The sequence below is a fragment of the Nomascus leucogenys genome, chromosome 5 (genome assembly GCF_006542625.1).
Source record: "Nomascus leucogenys isolate Asia chromosome 5, Asia_NLE_v1, whole genome shotgun sequence".
NCBI classification, from domain to species: Eukaryota; Metazoa; Chordata; class Mammalia; order Primates; family Hylobatidae; genus Nomascus; species Nomascus leucogenys.
The window spans coordinates 4817144-4844611 of NC_044385.1; the positions used below are offsets into that span (position 1 = coordinate 4817144).

A 27468-nucleotide genomic window follows, 5' to 3' on the forward strand; every position below is an offset into this window, starting at 1 on the left:
AACTTTCCCAGGAATTCTTCAGCACTAAGGCACCCAATTATGTGTGTGCACATGGCCCCCATCCTATGCAACCTTCCCAAGTCCCATTGAGTGATTTGCCTAGGATCTAACACACAACCTCTGGCAGAGCAACAACCACCTGGTCTATCATAAAAAGGTGAAGATGAACAAACAAATGCCCATTTCACTAATACTGGCACAAAGGCAATAAATTCTCCATGCATCCTCTTTGCCCTTTTTGTAAGAATTATTCCAAGTTAAATAGCAAGCAAATACCTTCCTTATTCTATCTCAAACCTTTCCCTTTACATGTCACTGAGAGAAAGTTACACTGCTTATCAAACATGCAGCCACGGACACACACTTGTTCCTACATGAAAATAAAACACAATAGAGCTCCTCTACACAAAGATAATGAGGGAACTATTTTGAAAATATGAAAGATTTGTTTAATGCAGACTATAAAAACATCTCTTTGCATGAAAATAAGTGTCCCTCTTTATTGCATACTGATTATTTTCTATAGAATTTAAATTGTACATAAAATTATATTTGTGCCTTGTTTAATGTAAATTGATTGTCTCAATTATTGGGAAAGGATTTGAATTTTAATGGACTATTTTGCTGGAGATATGCCAAGCAAATCAGCAAAAACTCTAATAGCTCTAGCTGGAGGTACACAGCCAAACATTTAAATCAGGAAGAAGATGTGGTTCCAAGAATTGACACTAAAGTAGTCTGAAAAGGTTTGTAAGCTTTTCTCCATGAAGAAGAAATCAGCTTTAACTTTCAGTGTTGGAAGATTCTGTGACTGTGAGGCTGTCATTTGGTTTATGTCTGAAAAAACTGGAAAGATCCATACATGAGTGGAAAGAACTTTTGTGGCTATACTTTCTTTTTTTTTAATGTTCTTTTTTCCTACAGATTAGGTTATCTATGAAAATCAGGGCTTTACCCTGAAGGCAGAACTGACGTAAAATCCAGAGGCATTGTGTCATGCAAGCGCTGAGACACACTTGAATGGGATGCTTCCTTGTCTTTGGGAAGGCCACACCAGGAGGGTGGCTGTAGACGCATCACAGCCACATGCCACGTAGTTACTGCTTGACATGTCTCCTTCTTATAATCCAGAATCTATGACGTCAAACAAATCTCCTCCATTCTTACTATCACAGGCAAGAGCCGACCTTAGCCATCTTGCTACCCAGACAGTTGCAACATTTTTATTGTTCAATTACAACCAGTGATACCAGAGGTGCAGATACATGTCTGCTGCAAATTGCCACCCTTCTACTAAAATCCTTTTCACAATTCCTCAATCTCAAGAAACACTGTTGATATAGATGTAAAAATCCCCTCTTGGTGTAATATGATGATCTATTCACTTACACAGCAAAATTTACACCTCATTATTAACCAACATGAATTCATTTTGAATGCTACCAATTTGAGGTATTTTGTAAAAATACGAAGTTTTATTATAATAGTTTCCATCTTTAAAGAGCCTCTTTTTGCCATAGAAAACTGACAGTACTAATATAGACACACATATAGATGTTATAACAGCACAGAGTATAAACTAAGCTTTGGGCCAGTGAATAAAGATTTCTTCTGTTATTCATCAAACTTTTCTGAATGAATTTCTATGATGTTAAAGAATCAAGCTCAATATAAGGCATTTCTTTCTATAACAACATTCAGAAAGTCTAGAAAGGGTCATAAATTATGATCGATGACAGTTGTGACTCTTCCTATGTGCTGATCTGACGTGTATAAAACAATCTCAATGTTAAGATACTTCAAAGTCTGTATGATATATCTGTACCTATATTTACATATATATATTTTAACAAACCTAGAGTTTTCTGACAACTAGATTTTTGATTAAAATTCTTTGTTCCCTAATTAGTACATCTCGGATTTTAGACAATAAAATCTAGCCGTATGAATTTGAATAAAATGCTACTCCTAGGCACACCATTTACGATTTTACTGTAGAAAAGCATAAACTCTGACCACAGATTTCCTTCTAGAAATGAAGACGGTATTCTAGAAATGAAGAACCAAAGCAACAGGACCGTGAAAAGAGAGCAGGAAAGTAATGTAAAATTGAGGGGAGTATCAGACAAAGAAAAAGATAAAGAAATAGCAAAGAAGTAGCATGGGCTGGTTAGAAAACAATTCAGCATGAACAGCACGTTTGGCATCTTAATACCCATCCATCCCCTGTACCCACATTTGCAGAGGACTGTGTGAGCTTCACTTAGCAGCTAGAGTCAGCAATACATCAGCTAGACGGATGCCTACTTTCTTTTAATGACACATTTGCCTAACATATGAATATTAAAATTTATATTTGTTGGAAAAGAGTGACTCAAAAGCCACTTTAATGCCGTTTTTCTATATTCATACAAAACGCTTTAAAATACCTGCTCCTTAAAGCTCAATATTTTCCATAGATAAGAGGGAGAAAATGGTTCTGCCCATGTTCATATACAAAATAAATTATTTTATGGATAATGGCCATTTGTAAACCAATTAATTTCTAGAAAACAAAAGCCCAGAAAATATCACCAAGAATGTATCATCAAGATATTATCACAAAACCAGACATTCACTTTAATCTGCTAAATTCCCATCACCAGCAGACTGCCTGCTACACATGGCCAAAACAATGCACGAAATTGCTTTTCCCCCTTAAATATACACATTCAGCTCAACAAAGGAAAACACTTTTCAAAAGCACTAAAGGCATTGCTTTCCTTATGTAATCACCTCAGAAGTTATTTTGTTCAAAATTACCAAAGAAATGTCAAAAAGCCATGGTATCCCATAAAGCAGTTAATTCATTATGTTTGATTGAGTCTAGATTTCAATCCTTTGTGCAACATCAAAAGTGCACCATTGGAACACTGCTGCTTACAGGGCCTTACATACAGCTCCAACCCCATGTCAATGTCTTCCAGCCATTTCCCAGAATTCCTGGGACTCTTCCTGGAACTGACCCATAGGCTCTCTGACAGGCAAATTGAACTGCCCTTCCCAAGTCAGGTGAAAAGGGTCTGCCTTGGAACAAAACCTCTCAAAGGCAGCCTGAAATTTAGTGTTTCCCGAGACAAAAGCGGGGTCCTGTCTAGCAGCAGAGCTTATTTAGTTTTAAAGGAAGACCTGCTATTTAATGTTTTTCTTTTCCTTTGTTTTTTTTTTAATTTAATAATGATATACTATTAAGTGTGAATTGCAGAATAAAACCGAAGAACTTATTTTATTTAACAAAAACATACATTGTTTTGTACACGCCAGGCAAGCTCTAAGCTCATTTAAGTCTCATAACCCTATGAGGTGGGACCTTTTCTGTTTTTCTCTCCTATAATGAAGACACTGACTCACTGAGGTGTGAAGTAACTTGCTCAAGGTCAACAGCAGGTTCAGTGGTGGGACTGGCATTAGAACCCAGGCAGAAAGCTCCGGAAACTGCATATTATTAACCATTATGCACCATATGCTCCATTAGCAATTAAAAAGTCTTTTTAAAAGCTCATTTAGTCTTGCTATAACCTGGGAAGCTTTCTAAGACACATTAGCCTGAAAGGCCCCTAGGAGAGAGAGAATTTGACTCTTAGATGTAACAAACACTGTCATTACCAAGTTGGGATGGGAAAGTCTGCCAGAGCGCTTCGTGGACTGGGAGTCTGGGGGCTTGTAGTCCAAGCCCCTCTGAGATGCTGGCTTGCTGGGGAAACTCACGTAGGCACTGCAGCACAGTAGTTAAAAGCATGGGCTCTGACATCAGACAGCCCTGCATTCCTAGACTAACAATGCCACATATTAGCTATGTGATGTTGAGTAAGTTACATAACTTCTCAGAGCCTCAATTTCCCCCTCTAGAAACAGAAGGCAATACTACTATCTCTACAGAATAGCTCCAATGATGTGTGTGTGTATGTGCGTGTGTGTGTGTGATGGAGTCTCACTCTTGTTCCCCAGGCTGGGGTGCAGTGGCGTGATCTTGGCTCACTGCAACCTCTGCCTCCTGGCTTCAAGCGTTTCTCCCGCCTCAGCCTCTGGAGTAGCTGGGATTACAGGCGCCCACCATCCCACCCGGCTAATTTTTTGTATTTTTAGTAGAGACAGGGTTTTACCATGTTGGCCAGGCTGGTCTTGAACTCCTGACCTCACCTCCTTGAACACCTGCCTTGGCCTCCCAAAGTGCTGAGATTACAGGCATGAGCCACTGCGCTCGGCCAGATGATTAAATTAAAAATGGTAAACTGGGTGCAGTGGCATGCACCTGAGGTCCCAGCTACCTGGGAGGCTGAGGTGGGAGGATCGCTTAAACCCAGGAGGCTGAGGCTGCAGTGAGCCATGACTGCACAACTGCACCCCAGCCTCGGTGACAGAGTGAGACCCTGTCTCAAAAAATAAAAAATAAAATAAAAATAAAAGAAGCAGTCACCAGTATTGTAACACATTATCACACGTTGCTTTCCATTCTTCCATGCCTCACCTTCCATTCCCTCACTCTCACTGCCCAGGGACTGCAGCCAAAATAAACGTTCATATTTAATCCTTGCACAGGTTCTAAGACAGTAGGAATGAAGGAATTGGCAGAATCTTCATTGAAGTCACTCACTTGGTTAGTTAACATATCTTAAAACAGATATGGAAAGATACAAACCAGAGGAATGTCATAGGAATGGAAGTAGTTGGATAACGCAAGCAAAATCACTGGTGAAAATGTCAATAAACTCAGAGATCAGAAACAAACTACAAAGTTAAAGATAGGCCATGATCAGCAGAAAGTTATCAGGAGCCATTCTGGCTCACCAAGTATGAGAAAAGCCTCATGGTACTGAAAACGCTAACATCACAGAAATGTCTTTCCCTTGTTTAAAACCCTTCAAAGGCCCCTCTCAGAGTGCTCAGAAGAAATCCTAAACATTTTTACATGGTTCAAGAGAAAGACTCTTCCAGTTCTAACTTCTGAGGGGTCTACCTCCTACTAGGAGGTAGCCAGGTGCGCGCGCACGTGTGCGTACACACACACACACACACACACACATGCAATCACTCCCACTCTAACAATGAGCAAAAGCCAGATAATCTTCAAAATCATATTTTTTCTTGAGCCTATCAGAGAGCTGAGGTTGCAAGGTAACTAGCTGATGTAAATCCCAAAAGGTGACATGACTCTCTGAAGACAGAACAATTGAACCGTTTTATCTTTGGTATAGCATGGAAAGGGGAAATGGCCACTGTAAAAGCAGATAAAAGGAAAGCAGCCAACCTTTCAATGGGTTCTTAGAGTGTGGGCTAGTGTACCAGCCTGGAATACCTGAGAGCCCCAAACACAAGAGGACAAGAGAAACCTGCACTCATTATTGAACACTTTTCCACAGCCTTCCTCCCCCTGGATGAGCACAGGAAAGATTGGAGGTGGGGCAAAAAAACCCACAAGCAGCTTCCCCAATCCGAGGTGGGGCATGAGCACATCCACTGCCCACTGACTAGACTATTTTTTTCATGTGAAGCAAACACCTCAAGCTCCTGGGGGAGGGGCAAGAAACCGTCTCAGGAAAAGGCCCACTGCCTCCAGGGGAAGGTGAGAGGCAAAAGCTGTCTTCCTCTGGGAAATGGGTGGAAACCTGTTGCCCCGATCCTAGGAAAAATGTGAACTGTCACTGAGGGAGGGCAAAAGCAAACTCCATCAGTGGTGTGATGGTAAATGTTGAAAAAACAGCTTTCTGGCCGGGCGCCGTGGCTCACGCCTGTAATCCCAGCACTTTGGGAGGCCAAGGCGGGCGGATGGCGAAGTCAGGAGATCGACACCATCCTAGCTAACACGGTGAAACCCCGTCTCTACTAAAAATACAAAAAAAGTTAGCCAGGCCTGGTGGCGGGCGCCTGTAGTCCCAGCTACTCGGGAGGCTGAGGCAGGAGAATGGCATGAACCCGGGAGGTGGGGCTTGCAGTGAGCCAAGATCACGCCGCTGCACTCCAGCCTGGGCAACAGAGCGAGACTCCGTTTCAATACAAAAAAAAAAAAAAAAAAAAAGAATTCTCCCATGTCATTTTAGGATTTGACGATAGATATTATTTCTCAAAAGAATTGTGCCCTGTACCTCCAAACCTGGGTGACATGCCAGTCTGATGTGCACACAGAGCATCCTGGGTTTCCTCTTACCATAGTCTATTACACCTGTATGATTACCGTATACCTCCCACACTGGATCAGGAGCTTCTAAAGGGTAAATATCATGTCTTTTTTCCTTTTGTACCTAGTGCTGAATGCATGTTAATAAATATAGGGATATATTAATAAGTTAGAAGGTGCAAAATAAAGCAAAAGCCAGGCAATCTAGTTTAGGTTTTCAAATTTAATATTCACTGTTTGAAATTATAGAGTCTAAGGCAAAGCAACAAACACAACTACAGAAATGAAAAATCAGATTTAACTTAAAAGTTCTAAGTTAAATTTTAAGTCTTAAGAGTTAAGATAATGAAAATTCTAATCAGAAGTTCTAGATCTACCAAAAAGATAAACCAAAGAGAGAAAATTAGCTTTAGAGAGTGAATTGACTGAAAGAGGTTTACATTGGATATATGGAAGAAATTTTTCAGGGACTTTCAGCACTGAAATGCACCTTTTTTCTCCTCTAATATAAGAATAGAAATTTACCTATTCTGTCTTTTTGGCAAAAGACCTTTCTAAAGATAGATGTTTAATACTCATAGCCTCTTGTGGTTCTTTGTACAATGCTAACATGTGTATAGCAATTATCATTAATTGAATATTTTTGTATTATCCAGAGTTAATTGTAAAAAAGCAAAAACAATAAACATTATAAAAATATTAAAATTGGCAGGTTATAGATGCTTTGTCAGAATTTTTGCCTCCAAACAAGCATTGGTTATTTCCTAGTAATAATATAAAATTTTCTCTCCCAGGAGTAGAAGTTAAACTCTGTTAGCCTTTTGTTTTTCTGTTCCTAAAGACTTAATGAAGTTACAACTGGGAATTTAAAAAGAGTGTTCCTCTCAGATAAATGTAGTTAACTGATCTTTGACAAACAGCAAAAGTAGTACAATAGAGCAAAGATAGAGTTTTTAATAAATAGTGCTAAAACAACTAGAGATCCATATGCAAAAAAAAGAATGAATCTAGACACAGACTTTACACCCTTCACGAAACATAACTTGAAATGGACCACAGATTTAACTGTAAAACACAAAACTATAAAATTTATAGAAAATAACATAGTAGAAAATCTAGGTGACCACAGGTAGGACAATAGCTACAACACCAAAGGTATGACCCATGAAAAAAAGTTGGGGCAACCCGCTCGGGACCCCTTCCATGCTGTGGAAGCTTTGTTCTTTTGCTCTTCACAATAAACCTTGCCACTGCTCAAAAAAAAAAAAAAAAGTTGATAAACATGATACAACATCATGCAGAGCATGTTCAATGGTAGATATATATCATGTGTTTGTCCAAAACCATAGAATGTACAAAACCAAGGCTGAACCATAACGTAAACTATGGCCTTTGGGTGATTATGACGTCCCAATGAAGGCTTATCAATTGTAACAATTATACCACTCTGGTGGGGGATACTGATAATGGGGGAGGCTATGCATGTATGGGGTATATGGGAAGTCTTTGTACCTTCCTTTCAATTTTGCTGTGAACCTAAAACTTGCGTAAAAAAATTTTTTTTGAGCGTTCCTTATTCCTAACCATGCTGAAAATACAATTTTAAAAAAGCAACTAGATAGATGTATCCCTCTTGAAATTTTATTTGGGGATCATACTGAAAATGTTCACCACTGAATAGAGGACACACACACACACACACATTCACATGTTCACAAACACTTAGAACATCATAGGCATATCCCAAGTTGTGGTCCAAAATGTCGTTCCATAAATCAGTTGTTGAAAATTCAAAAGGCATTTTGCCTTAGAAATAACATTATGTAAACATGGTATTTTGGTTCACAGACTAACTCACAAGAGTCAATTTAACCTATAATATAAATAAACAACCATTTAGAATCTAAGTCTCTGAAGTTCCTGCTGCAATCCCAGAATCCAGAACAGAGCTCAGCATGTATTAAGGGCCTAATAAATATGCTGAATGAAGGATATGAATGAACAGCAATGCGAAACATTTGTTAAGCACTAACGTTGTGCCAGGAACTATTCTAAAGACCTTTTTGTGGATTATTTTAGGCAATTTTCACAACCCTACAAGGTAGCATTTTGGAGATCAAGAAAGTGAGGAAGATGAAGTTTAAGATTAAGGAATTAGCTCATGGAGCTACAAAGCAGCTACAAAGAAGTAAACTGAGGAAAGCCCGGGGAACTTGGTTTTAGGAAGGATGCTGTTAAGTACGATGCATACTATCTCTCTACTTTTGGCTTTTGGTCTTAAAAACAAAGGACTAGATCTTGAAGGTAGCTCAAAGCATGTAAGTTCCATAAGGACAAAGCTGTCTACGTGTCCTTTGATGTATTCCAAGCACATCAGCAGTGTATAAGCACTCAGTAAATATTTGATGAATAAATCAAAGGGTGTCTTTTTCTTTTTCCCGGGTAGTGGGCCTATCCTAGGCAAAAGTGTAACTTATCATTTCTTTGGCATTGTCCCAACTTTGTTTTGTTGCCTCCTTTTCCCATTTAATGTTCTCCCCAGTAATCAGTTATGGCAGCTGTCTTGTCCCAGCTAAGGTAGCTGCACAGCCTGCTTTAAATAACTCATTATCCATTCCCAGATCAAAATTCTAACTCCCACTCTAGAGTGGCAAAGCTCCCAGCTTATTGGGAGGGTGGCAGTCTGATCTGGCCTTCCCACTACAATATAAACAAATGTGTCTTCCAGTCCTCTCAGGGAGTTCTCAATGCATACAACTGGCTTATTATAAAGGGACTGTTTGAACCCCAATTGGCTTATAATTTTTGAATAATGTGAAAAAGGATCAACTTTTCTATGTGATTGCTAGTATTTGATTGTCTGTTGTTAGACTCCTCGAAGAGACAGCCTCCCTAATCCCAACATGTCAATGGTCCAGTGAAACAAACTCTAGGGATAACAGAAACATTTCAAAACAAACAAGATGGAATAAGATTCTTTTCTAGCAACATATACATCTCTTACCATTTCTTCATAAGAGTATAATTTTGTTATAAAATAATGACATATAAATCTAATTTTGTTAATTTGCTCTTAATAGCATGTTATCAGTTATTTAAAAACAAAGATATGCAAGCAGCAAATCAAAGGAGTGCCTCTCTACAGCAAATTGCTGAGGTGGTGGCAGGAGGCGGGGATCATATATCTGCTTTAGCAAAAGAGATAACGGGTGATTCGTTTCTGAATTACAAGTCATATGGGACTTAAAACGTAGTTATTGGGAAACCATTATACCGCTGATGCAAGTACGCAATACTGCACCATAGGGGGTTAACAAAACAATCCCAAACAAACTAAATTATTGTGATGAAGCTAAATTAACAGCAATTTATAATTAAAAGCAAGAAGAGCAGCATTTGAAAGCGAAGATGACCTCAGAACAATGCTGATAACCTAGTAATACTTAGAATCCTTCCCCCAAATCATCAAAAGTCAAACTAGCAGCGCTTATGTTACATCGCACAAGCTCTGCCGGGTGTGGAGGCGGCCAGTAGAATACTGCATTAGCATTCTCAGTAAGTTGTTTTGGCTTACAAAAACCAAATTTCAGTACTTTTAAATTTTTTACTTAATAGATTTTGAAACTGTCCATAAGAATTGACAAACACACCTATAACTCAGGGTGAGTCTTCTGGTCATCACTACCCAGGGAGCTTGGGTCTACGCCTTGATCACTTTTCTAAGCAAAGGATGAACAACTCAAGACATTTCCCCAGGGGCAGTGGAAGTTTTTGACCATCCACCCCAAATCTCAATAACAGACCTTTAGGTTTATATAAAACAGAGAGAACAGGAGACTTAAACAAATGAACACTTTAAGGGCAGCCAGCTCCTGTCTAGCCTGCCAAGGGAGGCTGCTTCCTCAGGAGAGACTTTCTTCTTGCATCTGGGTTTCTGGAGGCATGGGAGCAGCCAGGAGCGACCTCCCAGGAGATGGCAGGTGCTGCCATGGCTACTCTGCACTGCAGGATTACAATACTTAGGCCAGCCCAAACAGAGAGGAAGTCTGCAGTCACGAGAGTGAGGTCAAGTATACCTTTTTTTTTTTTTTTTTTTTTTTTGAGACAGAGTCGCACTCTGTTGCCCAGGCTGGAGTGCAGTGGCGCGATCTCAGCTCGCTGCAGCCTCCGCCCTCTGAGTTCACGCAGTTCTCCGAGGCAGAGTATATCTTTTACATCTTTGTGTCTCCAGACCTAGCACAGTGACTGGTACAAAACAGATGCCCAATAAACACAGAATAAACTAAGTCTGGCCTCAGGTTACCTTTCCAGCACCGTATCCATAAGCCTGCATTTATCAGCTCATATAATCTCTTCTGCTACAGCTGCTGCGATGGCAACGGAGGAGGTGACTCTTTGCCCAGTTCACTATCATTTTCTGCTCAGTGCTTGCTATCCCCACCCACCTCTCTTCTCAGGAACCTTATACGCCGCACTTTCTCTACCTCAGCATCTCCAAATTTCTTTTGACTCTCAAACCCCTTTCACAGAAACACATGGAATTTATTAAATCATCTAATTATTATATATAATAAAGAGGAACTTTTTAAGTAAAAGCATTTCATTTAAAATAAGCATAAGTTTGAACTTTGTAACATAAAATTTTAATTTTCCCATGCAATAAATAATGCCACTATTTCATTTATATAAATTAAATCCATAGTGAATTAATTATGAAAGAAAAAGGCACCATTGGCTAATAACGTGTCTTCACACCAAAAGATACTCTAAAAAACATAGATTTGAAATTAAACTCACGTTATAAAATCAATAGCAAATAAAAACAATGTCATGATTTGTTTTGAAATGTTTGTTTTTTGAATATAAAATTCAACTGCTACTATTATAGCTTTCTCTCTTTCTTTTAATTTTCCCATTTTTTTAAACTTTTAAGTTCAGGGGTATATGTCCAGGTATGTTACATAGGTAAACTTGTGTCATGGGAGATTGTGAAGAGATTATAACTGTCACCCTAATATTAAGCCGAGTACCCATTAGTTATTTGTCCTGATCCTCTCCCTTCTTCCACCTCCTCCCCTCCGGCAGGCCCCTGTGTCTTCTGTTCCCCTCTAAGTATCCATGTGTTCTCATCATTTAGCTCCCACTTACAATGAGAACATACGGTATCTGGTTTTTTGTTCCTGAACTAGTTTGAAGAATAATAGCTTCCAGCTCCATTCATGTTCCTGCAAAGGACTCTTTTTGTTTTTAAATTATGAGATAAAGATTAAGATTTCAGGCTTCTGTTTTCAAGCACTTTTCTGAAAATAGTAAATAGTGTTAATTCCCCAAATTAACATGTCAAATTAGATACAAATCAATATTATATTTTGTATTTTTAACACTGGCTTTTGAAGAATCAAATTTCTATGACAAACATAGAACTTATGGATTTGGTAAAGATCATCCTGAATCTAGTTTATAGAAGAATTACCTATTCTAAACTCATTACTAGACTGTTACACTTTGATCAGAAGCTGTATGTCTTTAGACAATGGTTTTTATGGATATAATTTAAACAATATATTACTGTACAAAAGGGGGAAAAAACTCCCGTAAAACTGTGTAATTGACGAAACACCCGGGATTACTGGGAGTTGGTGACAGTGAACGCCCAGATGAGAGGACACAGGTGCTCAGCAGTGCTCCGCTGGCTCTGGGGCTTGTCCACTCTACACACTGGGGGATTTTCACACAGCTCTTATTTTTTAGGGAGAAATATGTGAATTGATACTTACTTTAAAATAAAAACAGAAAAAAAAATGGCACTGCCATCTTTAACATGAATTCCCTGGACTGCCTTTGTGGACACCAGGGGTTCCAAACCACCAGTTGAAAATTTAACTTTCTTCATTTTTACAACCTGAATGATCTTTACAATCAAAATTTAATGTACTCACATCTACTCCAACTTAAAACAAAATATTCCTTGCTCCAAAATGCCCCTCCCAATACATTCCCACCACCGGTGTCTCTCTTACTTCTCACTTTCCCTTGTAGCCAAATTTCCTGAACAAGTGGTTTACGTTTGCTAACTTTTCAGTCCACTCTCTTCTTGTTTCTGCACTCACTCTTCTACTAAACTTGCTTTGGTTCAGGTAACCAGTGATGACTGCACCGTTTTCAGCCTTCAGTAATCACTAGGCTTCTCTGGTGGAGCACTTCCTCTTTCCTGAGGCATCTCCGTCCTCCGGCACGCATCAGCATGTGCGCTTCAGTTTCCACTGATTTCTCAAGGTGCTTTCTTTCAGTTCCTTTGCCAACCTCAACGTTTCCTTTAAAAATGTTAGTGTTCTTTAGGAGTCAGTAAGCCCTCCTTTCTTCTTACCCTATTTTTTTTTTTTTGCTCTAGGTGACTTCATTTACTCTCAAGGTTACAAATATCCTCTATAGGCCAGGGGAAATTTCTGTCTCCAGTACAGACCTGTATCCTGAGCTCAGACCCTTACATCCACTGCTATTCAACCTATTCATTTGAACAATGCATTTGAACATTAAATTCATGGCCAAAACGTAACGCTTGATCTCATTCCAAACCCAGGCCATCTCAACCCCAAATCAGCTTCTTTAGAGTGTTCCCTAGTTCTCAGTAAGTAGCAGCACTAGGCACCCATTGCTCAGGTCAGAAATATGGGTGTCATCCTTGACACGCTCCTCTTCTCCACCCAGCACTGCCAATCAAGTAACTCCTACTGGTTCTACTTCCTATACGTTTCACCAATGTTTATGTCTGTCACCAATATTACCACTCCAGTCCAAGCATCATCATTGCTTGACTAAGTCCTCCAAAAGCTCCCTAATTGTTTTTTTGTTTGTTTGATTTTGTTAGACAAAGTCTCACTCTATCACCCAGGCTGGAGTGCAGTGGCGCCATCTTGGCTCACTGCAACCTCCGCCTCCCAGGTTCAAGTGATTCTCCTGCCTCACCCTCCCGAGTAGCTGCGGTTACAGGTGCTCGCCACCACGCACAGCTAATTTTTGTATTTTTAGTAGAGATGGGGTTTCACCATGTTGGCCAGGCTGGTCTCGAACTCTTGGCCTCTCAAAGGGCTGGGATTACAGGCGTGAGCCACCACGCCCAGCCCATAACTGGTCTTGAGTAAACATGCTGGCTCTGCTCCAATCTGTTATCTACTGTGGAGTTAGAATACAATTTTTAAAATGCAAATCTGGTCACATCTCCTCTGTTTTTTAAAAAATCTTTTGATTTCTTCCCATTAGTAACAAGATAAAATAAAAGGTCCATGATAAAAACATAAAGACCAGCCAGGTGCAGTGGCTCATGCCTGTAATCCTGGCACTTTAGGAGGCTGAGGCTGGCGGATCACGAGGTCAGGAGATCCAGACCATGCTGGCCAACATGGTGAAACCCCGTCTCTACTAAAAATACAAAAAATTAGCCAGGTGTGGTAGCGGGCACCTGTAGTCCCAGCTACTCGGGAGGCTGAGGCAGGAGAATGGCGTGAAGCTGGGAGGCGGAGCTTGCAGTGAGCCGAGATTGCGCCACTGCACTCCAGCCTGGGCGTCAGAGTGAGACTCTGTCTCAAAAAAAAATAAAATACTATAAAATAAAAATAAAAACATAAAGACCCTGCCTTTAGGTCCAGCGCTTGCCTACCTCTCCAACCTCATTGTATGCCACACTTTCTTTTTCCCTTTATGTTGGACACACAGTTCTTGCTCTTCTTCTAGTACTATGCTTTCCTATCTCAAGAACTTCCATTTTATAGATTTTCTTTCTCTAGAACAGGAGTCAGTAAAATTTTTTAGGAGAGGGCCAGATAGTTTGCCAATTCCTGATCTAAAAGACTAATCATCTAATCCCACTGCTTACCGATTCAAATGTCATGTTCTCATTGAAGCTTTTCTTAACCAATGTTAAGTGCCCTGCTGGGGACAGTGGCTCACACCTGTAATCCCAGAGATTTGGAAGGCTGAGGCGGGGAAGATGGTTTGAGGTGAGGAATTCAAGACCAGACTGGACAACATAGCAAGACCTAGTATCTACAAAAAGTTTTAAAAATTAGGCCAGGCATGGTGGCTCATGCCTGTAATCCCAGAGGAGGCTGAGGTAGGTGGATCACCTGAGGTCAGGAGTTTGAGACCAGCCTCGCCAACATGGCGAAACCCTGTCTCTACTAAAAAATACAAAAACTAGTTGGGCGTGGTGGCAGGTGCCTGTAATCCCAGCTACTCTGGAGGCTGAGGCAGGAGAATTGTTCGAACCCAGGAGGCGGAGGTTGCAGTGAGCCGAGATCGCGCCACTGCACTCCAGCCTGGGCAACAGAGTAAGACTCTGTCTCAAAAAAAAAAAAAAAAAAAAAAGAGCCAGGCGTGGTGGCTCACGCCTGTAATCCCAGCACTTTGGGAGGCCGAAGCGGGTGGATCACAAGGTCAGGAGATCGAGACCATCCTGGCCAACATGGTGAAACCCCGTCTCTACTCAAAGTACAAAAATTAGCTGGGCGTTGTGGTGTGCACCTGTAGTCCCAGCTACTTGAGAGGCTGAGGCAGGAAAATCATTTGAACCCAGGAGGCGGAGATTGCAGTGAGCCGAGATCGCGCCACTGCACTCCAGCCTGGGCAACAGAGTGAGATTCCGTCTCAAAAAAAAAAAAAAAAAATTAGCAGGACATGGTGGTATGTACCTGTAGCCCTACCTACTTGAGAGAAGGAGGATCACTTGAGCCCAGGAGTTCAAGGTTACACTTCAGCCTGGGTGACAGAGTGAGATATTCTCTTAAAAATAATTTTTTAAAAAACAAGTTCCCTTATTAAATGTACTTGAACCACAAAATATATTTCTCCTTCATAGAACTGGTCATTATTGTACAGTTGGCCCTTGAGCAACATGGGGGCTAGGAGCGTCAACCCCCTGTACAGTCAAAAATCCATGCAGAACTTTCGACTCCTCTCAAATTCAACTGCCAACAGCCTACTGTTGACCAGAAGCCTTACTGATAACATAAATGGTTGATTAACACCTATTTGTATATGTATTATACACTATATTCTTACAATAAAGCTAGAGAAAATATTAAGAAAATCATAAGAGAAAATACCTTTACAGTACTGTACTGTTATATATTGATGCCATAAGTTTATACTGTCTGTTTACAAGATGAATCATCTGAAATGACAGGCAGCTGCAGCTGCCAACTTCAATCTAAGCTACATATCCAGCAATGCAACTTTTGCTTGTAATGTCACGACTTTTCTCTGCTTCTTGAAAGTACTTCCAACATCACTAGTGGCACTTTGTATGGGTCCTACAGTGTTATTCAAGGTTTATGGCATTGCACTAAACATGATGAAAAACACATAAGAACTGCAGTAGATCACTTGTTATTGCAATAAGCAATTTACTGGAGAGAGAAATCGTTCACATGCAGACAATTTAGTACACACAGCGTTTTCAGTGGATACTTAAAATACTTGAGCTCCTCGCAATAGCAACAGGAGGTGGTCACATAATTATCACAGTAGTACAGTGTGTACTACAGTTAATTTCATGCAGTTATGATTTAATACTGCAGCTTCACATTTTACATTTCTCTCAATTGCAAATGGTACCATGTATGATCTGTGTTTGTGTGTGTTTCGATAAATTTTAACTTTTTATAATAGATTTGCATATATTTTATGGTAGTAAATGATAAAGACCAGTATCTACAGATATTTTATGTATTCATGACATACCTAAATTTAAAACTTCTTTTCATTATTTCTAGGCTACATGGTTTGTCTGCAGGTTTTTTCAAATTGTTGCAAATCTCCAAAAATTTTCCAATAAATTTATTGAAAAGAATCTGTGCATAAGTGGGCCCAGACAGTTCAAATCTGTGTTGTTTAAGGGTCAACTATAATTAATTAGACAGTTATGAAATTCTTTTGCTAATATCCATCTTCCCTATAAGGATGTAAGCTCCATTAGAGTGGGAACTGTATCTATTTTGCTATTTTATTCCAGCATGCAGTAGAAAATGTGACACATAGCAGCAATCAATCAAATCAATCAATCAATGTTGAATGAATGAATCATTAATTTGCCACCTGACCTTCATTCGGCACGTTTGTCTTTCTTAGGCTTAGGTCTCCATCTGGAAATGGAGATGACAAATACAGCTACTTTCAAGGTTGCTGCAAGGTACATAAAGTAATATGTGTGAGAGCATTCTGGGAACTCTAAAGCAATACACAAATGTAAGAAAATAAATGGAAAGATGCCCCAGGTGCACAGGACTGGGGCAAAGGCTGGCCCAATGGCCAAGTCCTCTAAGAATGGTCTTTACTGTTTCAAAGGGTTGTAAAAAACAAAAAACAAGGAAGACTATGCCACAGAGACCACGTGTGGCCTGCAAAGTCCGAAATATTTACTCTCTGGCCCTTTACAGAAAATGTTTGCAGACCCCTGGCCTACAGAAGTGCCTGGGCTTAAGTAAACATGTTAATAGTGAATGAATAATTATTACTTTGCAAATATATCCATAGTTTGGTATTTTGATAACTGACAAGCAGTGCCATTATCTGACTGCCTGTCTTCATTCAGTAAAGCAAGTAATCAACGTAAAAATACCTCCCCCCTCCCCAGGCTAATATGTTTACTTTGTATTTAAAAAAATACAAGGAGTCTATAAATATTTTCATTTCCTTCGATTATATCAAGAACGGTTTTTGAAACAGAGAAGGCATGGATGGCTGGGAAATGGTGTGGGGATGGAGAGCTGGAGGCCATGCGAACCGTGTCCACTGGAAGGGTGGCTGCTATCATTGTGCATGCGGTTGTCACGTGGAAGTCCAAGTCTAAAGAAACCTATTCACTGTCTGCTGTGAAATACTGAGATTATTTTCTCCCCAGGGAATCCATTATCACAGAGAAATGAGAAATGGCACTCGGATAAAAAATAATAAGAGGCTGTGCTTGTTGCCAAAAAAAAAAAAAAAAAAATCCCCAATACTGCACAAAAAGAAAAGGATTTTGGAGTCAAAAGATCAAGATTCAAGACTGAACTCTACCACTTATTCCATCTGTCACTTTGAGCAAACCTATCAGCCTCTCTGAGCCGAATTTCTTCATCTAGAAAAAGAGAATAATAATCATTGATGACATTTAGTGGGTGGCCTTTATGAGCCATGTGCTTTGCTATATTATATTCGATCTTTCTATCAAAATGCAAAGGAGATATGATTAGTGCCAATATATAGGTGAAGAAACAGTCACTCAGAGAACTTAAGTGACTTGCTCAAAGTAACGCCACTAGAAAGAAGCGAAGGTTTTGTTTGTAGTCAAGTTCTGACTCTAGCAATGCTATTAGTGCAACCTCTGATAAGATGTTTAACCTCTTTAGACCTACTATGTGCTTTACCTTACAAAAAAGATATAAAACCTAATTTCTAGGAGAGATGATTTGAAATTCCTCCATATTACAATATTACCAACTTACGCCTTAAAGGAAAATGGCTTTCCTCCATTCTTCCATGTTAAATCTAATTCTGTGTCTTCAGAGAATAACAAAAAGAGGATGTGCTCTCCTCTTTGTATATAATAAGAACAACCTAAATTAAGGAAGCATAAATACATAAAATAAAATATTAGATTTTGAGCATGTCACGAGTAGCATAATGATGATGAATTCTACTTATTCCACAGCAATTCCCCTTCTGGGTGTAAACCAAACACATTCAATACGTGGGTGGCACATGAGTTGATCATGAAACCTTGATTACCTTTGCTTCATTGTCTCATGTACTCTCCCATGCTGGACACACTGTTTCTCCAATTCTTCATTTCTTCTCTGTAACTTTCCCAATTTATCATATGTATACCTTTTTTCTTGACTGAGTTGAGCTATTTCAGATCTAGAGAGGTGAAAACACAAAAATAATAGATGTTAAAGGTTCTTATTACTAGGGCATATTGTTATTATATAACCTTAACATTATCTTAAGCTCCATACTTAAACATAATAGTATAATGAAAACTACATCCTTTGCAAAAGAAAATATTTCAGAAATGGCAAGATACATTGTAGAGACTCGCGTGTTAGACAGAAAAAGGAATAACAACTTACTCTAATAGAAATGGCTTTCCTAAGGAATAAGACAAAAATGATAATGATCAAATCTCTTTTTTAAAAGGCTATCGTTCATTTAACAAATACTTACTGAGTGCTTGTTATAGGCCAAACACTATGCTGTCAAAGAAGAAACCCTAGGCCTAATTTCTATAACAGAGTTTCTTTTAATTAACATAACCAGTTTAATGGCACACGGTTAAAATAAAAATAGTTCTTTAGTGGCTAATTTTATGTGTCAACTTTGTTGGGCCGTGGTGCCCAGACATTTGGCCATACATTATTCTGGACATTCCTGTGAGGGTGTTTTTAAGATGACATTAACATTTAAATTTGTAGACTTTGAGAAAAGCAGACTGCCCTCCATGTAGGCGGGCTTTATCCAATCCACTGAAGGTCTTAATAGAAAAAAGATTGACCTCCCCTGAGCAAAATGGCAATATCCTGTTTTTCATGTCTTAGATGACAATCCAAGTCTCAAAATTTGAAGAGCAGAAAGATGTTTATCCAAGAAAAATTATATTCCTTTCCTTGTATTAAGCAAACTCTAAATTACTGCCTACTGCCACCATCTCCTCACGCCCTAATGCCTAATCAGTTAGAATGGAGAGTTTAAAACTCTTGTATATTATGAGTCGTTTTCAGGTTAATGATTGGTTTGTTTTCTGAAGACTCCTGACATAAAATTAATTCCCTTCAAAGAAAGAATTCTTCCAGTAGGCAAGATAGCCTTTTCTTCCTTGTCAGGAAAGGATTTGGATTTGTTAAGGGAAATCTTGCTTTACAAATTGTTCATCCCAAGGACCAGGCTGCTCACGTGTATGGAGCAAAAACTCTTGCTGTAGGACAAAAACCAAACACCACATGTTCTCACTCATAAGTGGGAATTGAACAATGAGAACACGTGGACACAGGAAGGGGAACGTCACACTCTGGGGACTGTTGTGGGGTGGGGGGAGGGGGGAGGGATAGCATTAGTAGATATACCTAATGCTAAATGACGAGTTAATGGGTGCAGCACAGCAACATGGCACATGGATACATATGTAACTAACCTGCACATTGTGCACATGTACCCTAAAACTTAAAGTATAATAATAATAAAATAAAATAAAATAAAAAAACTCTTGCTTTTAGTTCACCTCATTCTTCAATTTTTTTTTCATCTTGGTTCAAATGTCACCCCAAAGGAAGCTTGCCCTGATTAATACCTTGCAGTTCTCAATATGTCAGCACGTTTTTTGAAGCTACCTCTAGCCTTTATGCATACATTAGCTTATAATTTATTCTTTTAAATTGTGCTCTGTGCCCTGTCTTTCCTACCAGGTTCTGTATGAGAGCATGGATTATCTCATTTTCAAGTTCAGATCAAGTGCTCAATCTACATTTGCTTCTCCTAATAAGAATCTACCTATATTTGAAAGAGTCCAAAAGGAGTTAATAATGACTTAGGTTTCTCCTTTCAGAATCACATACAACACAAAAGAATTTAGAGGCAGTTATAATAAATTTTTGATCTGGTATCCCTCCCAAGATTAGTATCTCCATCATACCATGCACTAAAATAAATTTCAAAAGAAGAAAAAAAATCCTTAAACCAGATTAGAAAAAAATGCAGAACATTGATCTTTTCTCAGGCACTTTCCAAGCAAAAGGCACTTTTAAAAAGAAAAATCACAAAGAAAAAAATAGATTTTACAATATAAAAATACAAAACTTTTATGCATAAAAAAATCATATGTTTAAAATATATCATAGGTTTGTGTGAGAGTATTCACTGTAGCACTGTTTCTAGAAACAACCTTTCTTTGCAATCCATAACCTGGAAACTTAACCAAGAAATCTGTCAACAGGAGCTTGGCTATGTTACTTACTATTCTGATAATGTGGCTATTTATAAGTGATATTTATTGATCTAAAACTGTGACATATTGGTAAAAAAAAGAGAAAACATTAAAAGTCAACATGTATAATGTGATTTCATTTTATAATTTAGAAAAATATTTTGACATGCCTACCAACTATTAATATTGGTTATTTCTGGATGGTAGGGTCAGGAATGTTTTCTTTGTTCTTTATTCATCCTTTTCCATACTTTCTAAATTTTTAAAATAGATATGTATTTTATTTTTTAAAATAAATTCATTCTGATTTTGAAAAAAATCATAATAAAACAAAATGTAGATGTCACTGGTGAGGAAGGTTGTGTGTGGAAGGAACAGGGAATATATGGGAGTTCTGTACTTTCTGTCCAGTTTTGCTGTGAACCTAAAACTGCTCTAAAAAATAAAGTTTATTAATGAAAATCAATGTAGACAACAGGAAATTATTTACAAAAATAAGACAAATAAACATTAAAAGCATCATTTAATGAAACACTAACTGCACTCTCCATCAAAATTCCAATTATAAAGTATAAGAATATTTAAAATCTCTACGGAAGAAACACAAATGATCAATAACATTTATAACATATTCAATTTCACTATTATTCAAAAAATAGCACAACAAAACCAGATACTACCACCAAATATTTACTGCACGCCACCCGTATAACAAGCAGTGAAATCCATCCTTTACATTCATGATCTCAATTAATCCTATAAGGTACTTGTAAGGGTTTATTTTCTTTTCTCTGTGAGGTAAATATGAAGTTGAATGACTTGCCTAAGGTCATCCAAGTAGCCAAGCCCAGATACTACTTAGTCCCCCCTCTAAAGGGATGGTTCCACCCACTGTGCAACATTGCCTCTCATTCTTTTTTAAAAAATCTCACTTCTTTGTAATGTTATTTACTAATATGGCTACATATACAGTGATTAGAAGTTAGTGTAGTACTTAAGCAAGGTAAAACACATTAATACCCTTAAGAGGATTCATCGTCTTGCACCATCAATTAAGGAAACAATCAAAAATTTAGATTTAGGTACAAAGTTTTTGTTGTATTATTATTCAAAATGGTTAAAAATTGGAAGCATCTTAAAAGCCTAATAATTCTTATACATGCAAATCATTTAATAAGGTTTTGTTTTCAGAGTATTCACTGATACACAAAAATGTTCATTAGATATCAAATGAAAAAGCAGATGCAAAACTGTATATACGGTATAATCTCAATCACACGATAAATGTACACAGACATACACATGAAAAATGACTGAAGGGAAATATATGAGAGGTAAGAATAGTTATCTCCGGATGGTAGTGGCACAGGAAATTTTCCTTAATTCTTCTTTGCATTTTCCAAATTCCCTGCATTGAGGATGTCTTACATAATCCCAAAAATATAAATGTTGTTTATAAAGTACATATCACTATCAAGTGTGTATTACAACAATCTTTTTTTCTGCTTCGCACATTTTTGTTTTTTTCTCTATTTATAATTGTAATTTGACTACCAACTTCCATTTTTCAATAAAAATTTGACATATATGCCTGCACATCATCCTTTTTCTGTCTGGAGCTCATGATACATTCCTAGAACTAGTAGTTTGCAAAGCTCAAAGAGTAAACTTACAAGTTTTCTGTCAGTTCGGAGATACATTTCTGGCATGATTATCCTGTGTCATATAAAAGGATAATTGACTCTAATCCATTTTCATAGAAAATTTAGGCAATTTCTGGCTTTACAGAAGCATGAACTTTCCCCTGTATTTTTATATACCAGTTATGTTGTATAACTGCATTTGCATGAAATATATTTTACTACTATAATTCGGATTAAAATGATAATTGCTTTCAAAGGGAAATACAGTATCTTAATTTTTTATTCCTTTAGGTTCTAGTTTGACTTTTGTTAACAATTAGCAGAGGCCAATATCAGTCTCCTCTTGTAGAAAATATAATTTTTATAGTATCCCAACCTAACATCATCTAAACATGCAAAGGAAAAAAACAGTTCAACCGGGTGTGTGTTCTTCACCTCAATTAAACTCACACAGTTGGATACCTACTGTTGCCAAAACAGTAATATAATTTATACATTATAGTCCACACAGTAAAACTACACTAAAAGTCATTTAACAATATTTATAACACCATAAAGTATAGTGTTAAAATATATGAACTGCAATATGTACCAAAATTATAAAATTTGTTTCTCATCATCAGTGATTAAAACCAGGATCATTGCTCTAGCCTCAATACTCACAACCCTGGTGACAGATTAGAATTCAAATCTTAATGATCAATTTACAATTAACAAGATAGAAGTGAAACAAATTAAACCAACCATTATACATAACGAGACCCCATGGACTCCCATTGTTCCTCTTAATTACAAAACACAAATCACAAATACACAATGGGCAGTGTTAGACATCAGTCCACAAGCCTCACAACCCAGAAAGTGACAATGACAGAAAAGAAAGAAGCAAAACCACATAGACCCTGGTTCTACGCTCTATCCTGTTCTTTTCAATGTACAAGTGGTGGAAGCTAAAACCTAGCGCACACTTCCCTCCACTCTGTGGCTGGCAGAGGCTCACTCCTTGCCAGCACCCAATCCTTCCCAGCTCTCCCAGGCCAGGTGTTAGATAGCACTGCAAACCACACTGCAACGTTTTACTGCTGATTCATCTAAGTGCGTGGGGAGAGCGAACACTTCCTTCACTTTGATAAAGAAAAATCACAGTTGTACCAAAGACATTTAAATAGCTCCGTTTACCTCCCTCAAAAAACAACCCCATAACTGTAATAGGCTCTCAGAGTACTGGGGAATACAGAAGGAAGGATAGCGAAAGTTCATGTGAGCTTCAACTAAAATCAGCCAGAATGTCTGCCTGGTGCCAATTAAAAGCAAAATGGAATTAATTCTCTTGCCTGATGGTCAAAAACAAGCTATATAAAATGCACAGAATCAGCAGTTCATTTTAAGTTTTAAAATGGGATGTGCCATTCACAAACCCCGGGGTTACAGACACCACTACGTGCAGTGTGGAGTACACACAGTGCGCAAACTACTGTGCTAATCACTATGGAGGCTTCCAGAAAACAGAAGCAGTCATCACTGCCATAATGTGACTTACGGTCTACTTGGGGAGAAAACACATGCAACAGACACACACACGGAGGTACCATTTCAAAACATTTTCACAGAGCAACAGAGCAGCCTAGCATGAAGCCGGGGCAGAGAGTAAGTGTGTACGTGCACGCCGAGCCCATGCTGTCAGCTTTCCCGTCATTCTGCATGGGCTTCAGTCAAATGACTAGATCTGTGAGTTTAAAATCTTGTTTTAAATGGTAGGAATCTATTTGTTTAGTTGGTATTTTGAAAAACAAGACTCAATGTTGCTAGTGACAGAGGAGGGAAAAATATGTCTTAATTATTGCTCAATACAAAATAAATACACTTACTTTCAAGAAGAATTTTACTGTAATACTCCGAGGAAAAGCTGGACCAAAATTACCATATGGATTGCATAAGTATAAATTTGGAGACTGAGTTTCCACAATGACAAAACTTTAGACTCCAAGATTTTCCTTACCTCAAAGCACAGGGAAAATTATTTATCCCAATAGTTTGGCATGGGATATGCAGAGGCACACTCCCGGAGGGCTTCTTCAGGGTTTACTACATTAACAATTTGTACTTTAAAAGAAGCAGTTTAAGCCCCTCAAGTTTTATAGATGGTTTCAAAGCAGAAGGTAACATCAAAATGGAATGTAAAATTTAACATGAATGAGTTACTGAAAATGTCATAGTAGGAAGCCAGGGAGAAATGAAACTGGAACTAAAAGAAATTAAGAGCAAACAACCCTAAAATCACAATTTGTCCTATTCACTACTTTCTTGTGAGGCGCACAAAATGCACTTTTCGTAAGTTTTAGGGGCGCTTGAGAGTTTTAAAAATAGTAAGTAACAATTTATCAAGTGTTTACTACTTGCCAGGCCTTGGTTGAGTCAAATTGTAAAGTTAGAGTAGGTGCCTGCTTTAATTCATCAGCTACAAAATACAACTAGATCCACATTTTCCTGATCTGGCTGTTTTAAAAAGGCTTTCATTGTGGCATAGACTTATGTCCGTCAGAAAATGACAGTCAGACTTTCCCTGGCAAAGACAATAGCTATGTAAAGTGATACCCAAATTACCAGTCAAGACCCTTAAAAATGCCACCAGTGAAAATAATAGCAGCTACTGTGTATGACTATCTGTCAGGCACTGTGCTAGGCACTTGATGCGTGTATGTATGTGTATCTATATACATAATTCTAATTCCCATAACAATCCTGCAGTGTGGCTTTAGAAATGTTTTTACAGAAGCTGACATTTGGGGAGATGGGGCCATGTACCCAAGGTTACAAAGCTCCAAGTGCGAGAGTGAGATTCAAACCTAGTTCCTCTGAATTGCCACGTGTTCTTTACTGCACACCGCCAGCCATCGACAATGGAACAGACTGGCATCAGAAGTCAGATCAGGAGGTGCGAATAGCACCACACCTATTTGTTTCATTCATTCATCATTTATTCATTAAGTGCCATCTATGTGTCAGATATAAAAGAATACATCCAATTTACAAAGTAGTGTTCAGGAGCTGGAGGAATGAGAAGCAGGAGGAGCAGTAGAGGTGCTGAGTTAGACCAGTACAGGCTAAGATGACAGATCTAGAGGAGGAAAAAGAGGGCCTAGGGGCACAGAGTAAGTTAACCGTTACGTGCCAAGGACGCTTACTTCTCCACGGAAATTTAAAGGTTAATTTTTCCTTCCCAAACTTTCTCATCATAACTACTGTGGCTTGAATTTTCTTTAGCAATAGATGTAAAATACTGTAATTACCGTAATAAAGAACATATACTTTGGAACCAGAAATACCTGTGTTAGAACCCCAGCTCTCCCACTCACCAGTTATTTAAACAGTTTTGGTTTCCTTATCTGGAAGATAATAATTCCTGCCTCAAGTTGTGGTGAGAATTAAATAACATCTACCAAGCACCTTTTTGTCTCTTTTATAGAATAAATTTCCCTAATTAGGTCTCCTTGGAGAGCAAGATCAGTAATCATTCACAAACCAATTTTAGACCTAACACATTTATATAAAACCCAGATTAATATCATTTTATCCCTAAATGATACAATCTGGTTTGTTTTCTTCTAACAAATTACTTTTGGATCTATGTGGTGCAAATCAAGTATTTCTGGTTAAGAATAGCTACTGTGGATATTTTATGGGTCTCTTTCATGACAAAATCATTTGGTTTTCTTGGTCAAATTTCCTTGAAATATCTGGTATTTTGGCATCTAGGTTTTCCCCTACCAAAATACAATCTTAGTATATGCTAGGAAGGTGTGCATGTCAGAGTACATTCTTGGTGGTTACAGGAGCCTCTGCCTTCCTGTGAGCAGGGAGAGTATGATGCACGAGCCCTCTGATTCCCCAAAAGATTCAGGGATGGGGGTTCTATCAGCTAAGACAGCTTGTTGATGCAGGATTCCGAGATGGAGCTCAGAGTGATCAGATATGCCCTGATCCTCCCAGAAATCCTCTCCGAATGAAACATCTAGGTCAGTAGTTTGTTTGCTGAGCCATATTTCCTGCTCTCAATAGATCTACGTGAGTTTCAGAAAAATGCAGAAGAGAAGACACACAGGCTATTTTTTCATTAAGTTATCATATAAAGTAATATTTGACATCTTATCAGTTATGTGAATATTGCCTTCTATAGTTCAATTTAAAGTGATTCTGTCCAATGTCATTCATTTACAAAAGAAGAAACTATAGTCCAAGTAGGTCAAATAAATTTGTCCAAGATTATTCAGTTACTGTCAGAGCTGAGATGAGGAGTCGGGCTTCTTGCAGTTTAGAATATAAAATAATTTATTCATTGAGATAATCTGACTAGAAAGTGTATAGAAAAAAGTCATTAAGATTCCAATCAATGGATTTATAAAAGAGTAGTATGCCTATAAAATGAATGATGGCTGTTCTATTAAAATATAACAATTTTAGGAGAAGGGAAGAATAGTTTTGGTTTATTTATTTCAAAGTACCATCTACTTTCATTTTTATATATACACATTTCATCTGTTATCATTTAACCTAAAGATAGCTTTTGTGTTCATGGTGAATTGTAACAATAGACTAAAATGTGTTAACCATACCAATGTAAGATTTTATAACTGCTTGATTTATCTGCATCTTTATGTTATTACCATATTGATCCTTATTTCCTGAAATTTCACAGTTTTCAATTCTAAACATTAAAACGTCAAATAATAGTACATACACATAATCATGAAAAAACATAAAAGTGTATGGACAATTAAGAAAATGTCCATATGTAGAAAATATTTTCAAAGAAAACATCAGCAGATACCTAATTTTGACATTAGACTATAAAACAGTGTAAATGCTGTTTTTCAAGAAAAAATTAGAGTAATCACACACAGTGCTCTTGAAAGTATTCTATAACATTACCTACCTGGTTTTTTGAGAGATTTGTTCCAGTTTCTTGGCTAATGTACAGCATTCTTCCTTTAACTTTGTCAAAAATGTATTCTGGGAGGTCAGCAACAAATACTGCTCATTTTCTAGAAATAACAATAAACCCCCACCAACATAAGATGTTTATGGTTGTTGCTCTGCAGTGCTTCCATACATAGAGTGGTAAAGTGCTTAGATCCTACACATTTCCAATAAGCCACTAGATCACCTTCAATGTCCTAAGTCAAAGGACTTATCATCTGGAAAGACACTCAATCTTGGGAGTCATTTATTTTCAACATAATTATACACCAGAAACATTTTTCATCATACCAGCTTGGTGTAACATTTTAACATGTTAATAAAGTGTCAAATACCTCAAGTGGAAGCATAGATGCTTATATCTTTGCAATATGCAAGATATTATATTTTTATTTTGACAATTTTACTATAAACAGAGTGTCAAAAATTATCACAACCAGATAACTCAAAACTAAAATCATCGAGGAATTCTCTTCTACACTGTAATTCATGCTTTGTTTCGTATTTGCACACATGGTTTACTACCACCACCCCCCCCAATCTTGCATACACTTCTCTAATTATGAAGGTAAAAATGTGTATTTTCTTTAGAATTTTAATTTCATTGTCAACAGCATGAGCTTCAATGGAGATCTGGTCAAAGAAATGGAAAACAGTGTGATTTTGTGTATATGTGTACAAGACAAAAGGAAGTGTTCTTAAGGTGGTTTTAACAGTTAAATACACTCTAATCTAGT

General features: G+C 38.0%; 1 protein-coding gene across 8 annotated transcripts in view; it reads right to left on the reverse strand.

Moving 5' to 3' along the window:
• The window catches only part of SDCCAG8 (serologically defined colon cancer antigen 8), a 275423-nt gene that overhangs the window by 71169 nt on the left and 176786 nt on the right, over positions 1-27468 (reverse strand). For 5 of the 8 annotated variants that reach the window (XM_030812583.1, XM_030812582.1, XM_030812586.1 and 2 more), the window contains exons 15-16: positions 26688-26796; positions 17921-18052 (exon numbers count right to left, since the gene is read on the reverse strand). In XM_030812583.1, the coding sequence (XP_030668443.1) occupies positions 17921-18052; positions 26688-26796 (241 nt within the window). Of the gene's footprint in view, positions 1-17920; positions 18053-26687; positions 26797-27468 lie in introns of those variants that run through there. The other 3 variants (XM_030812584.1, XM_030812585.1, XM_030812588.1) reach the window with 2 other exon arrangements.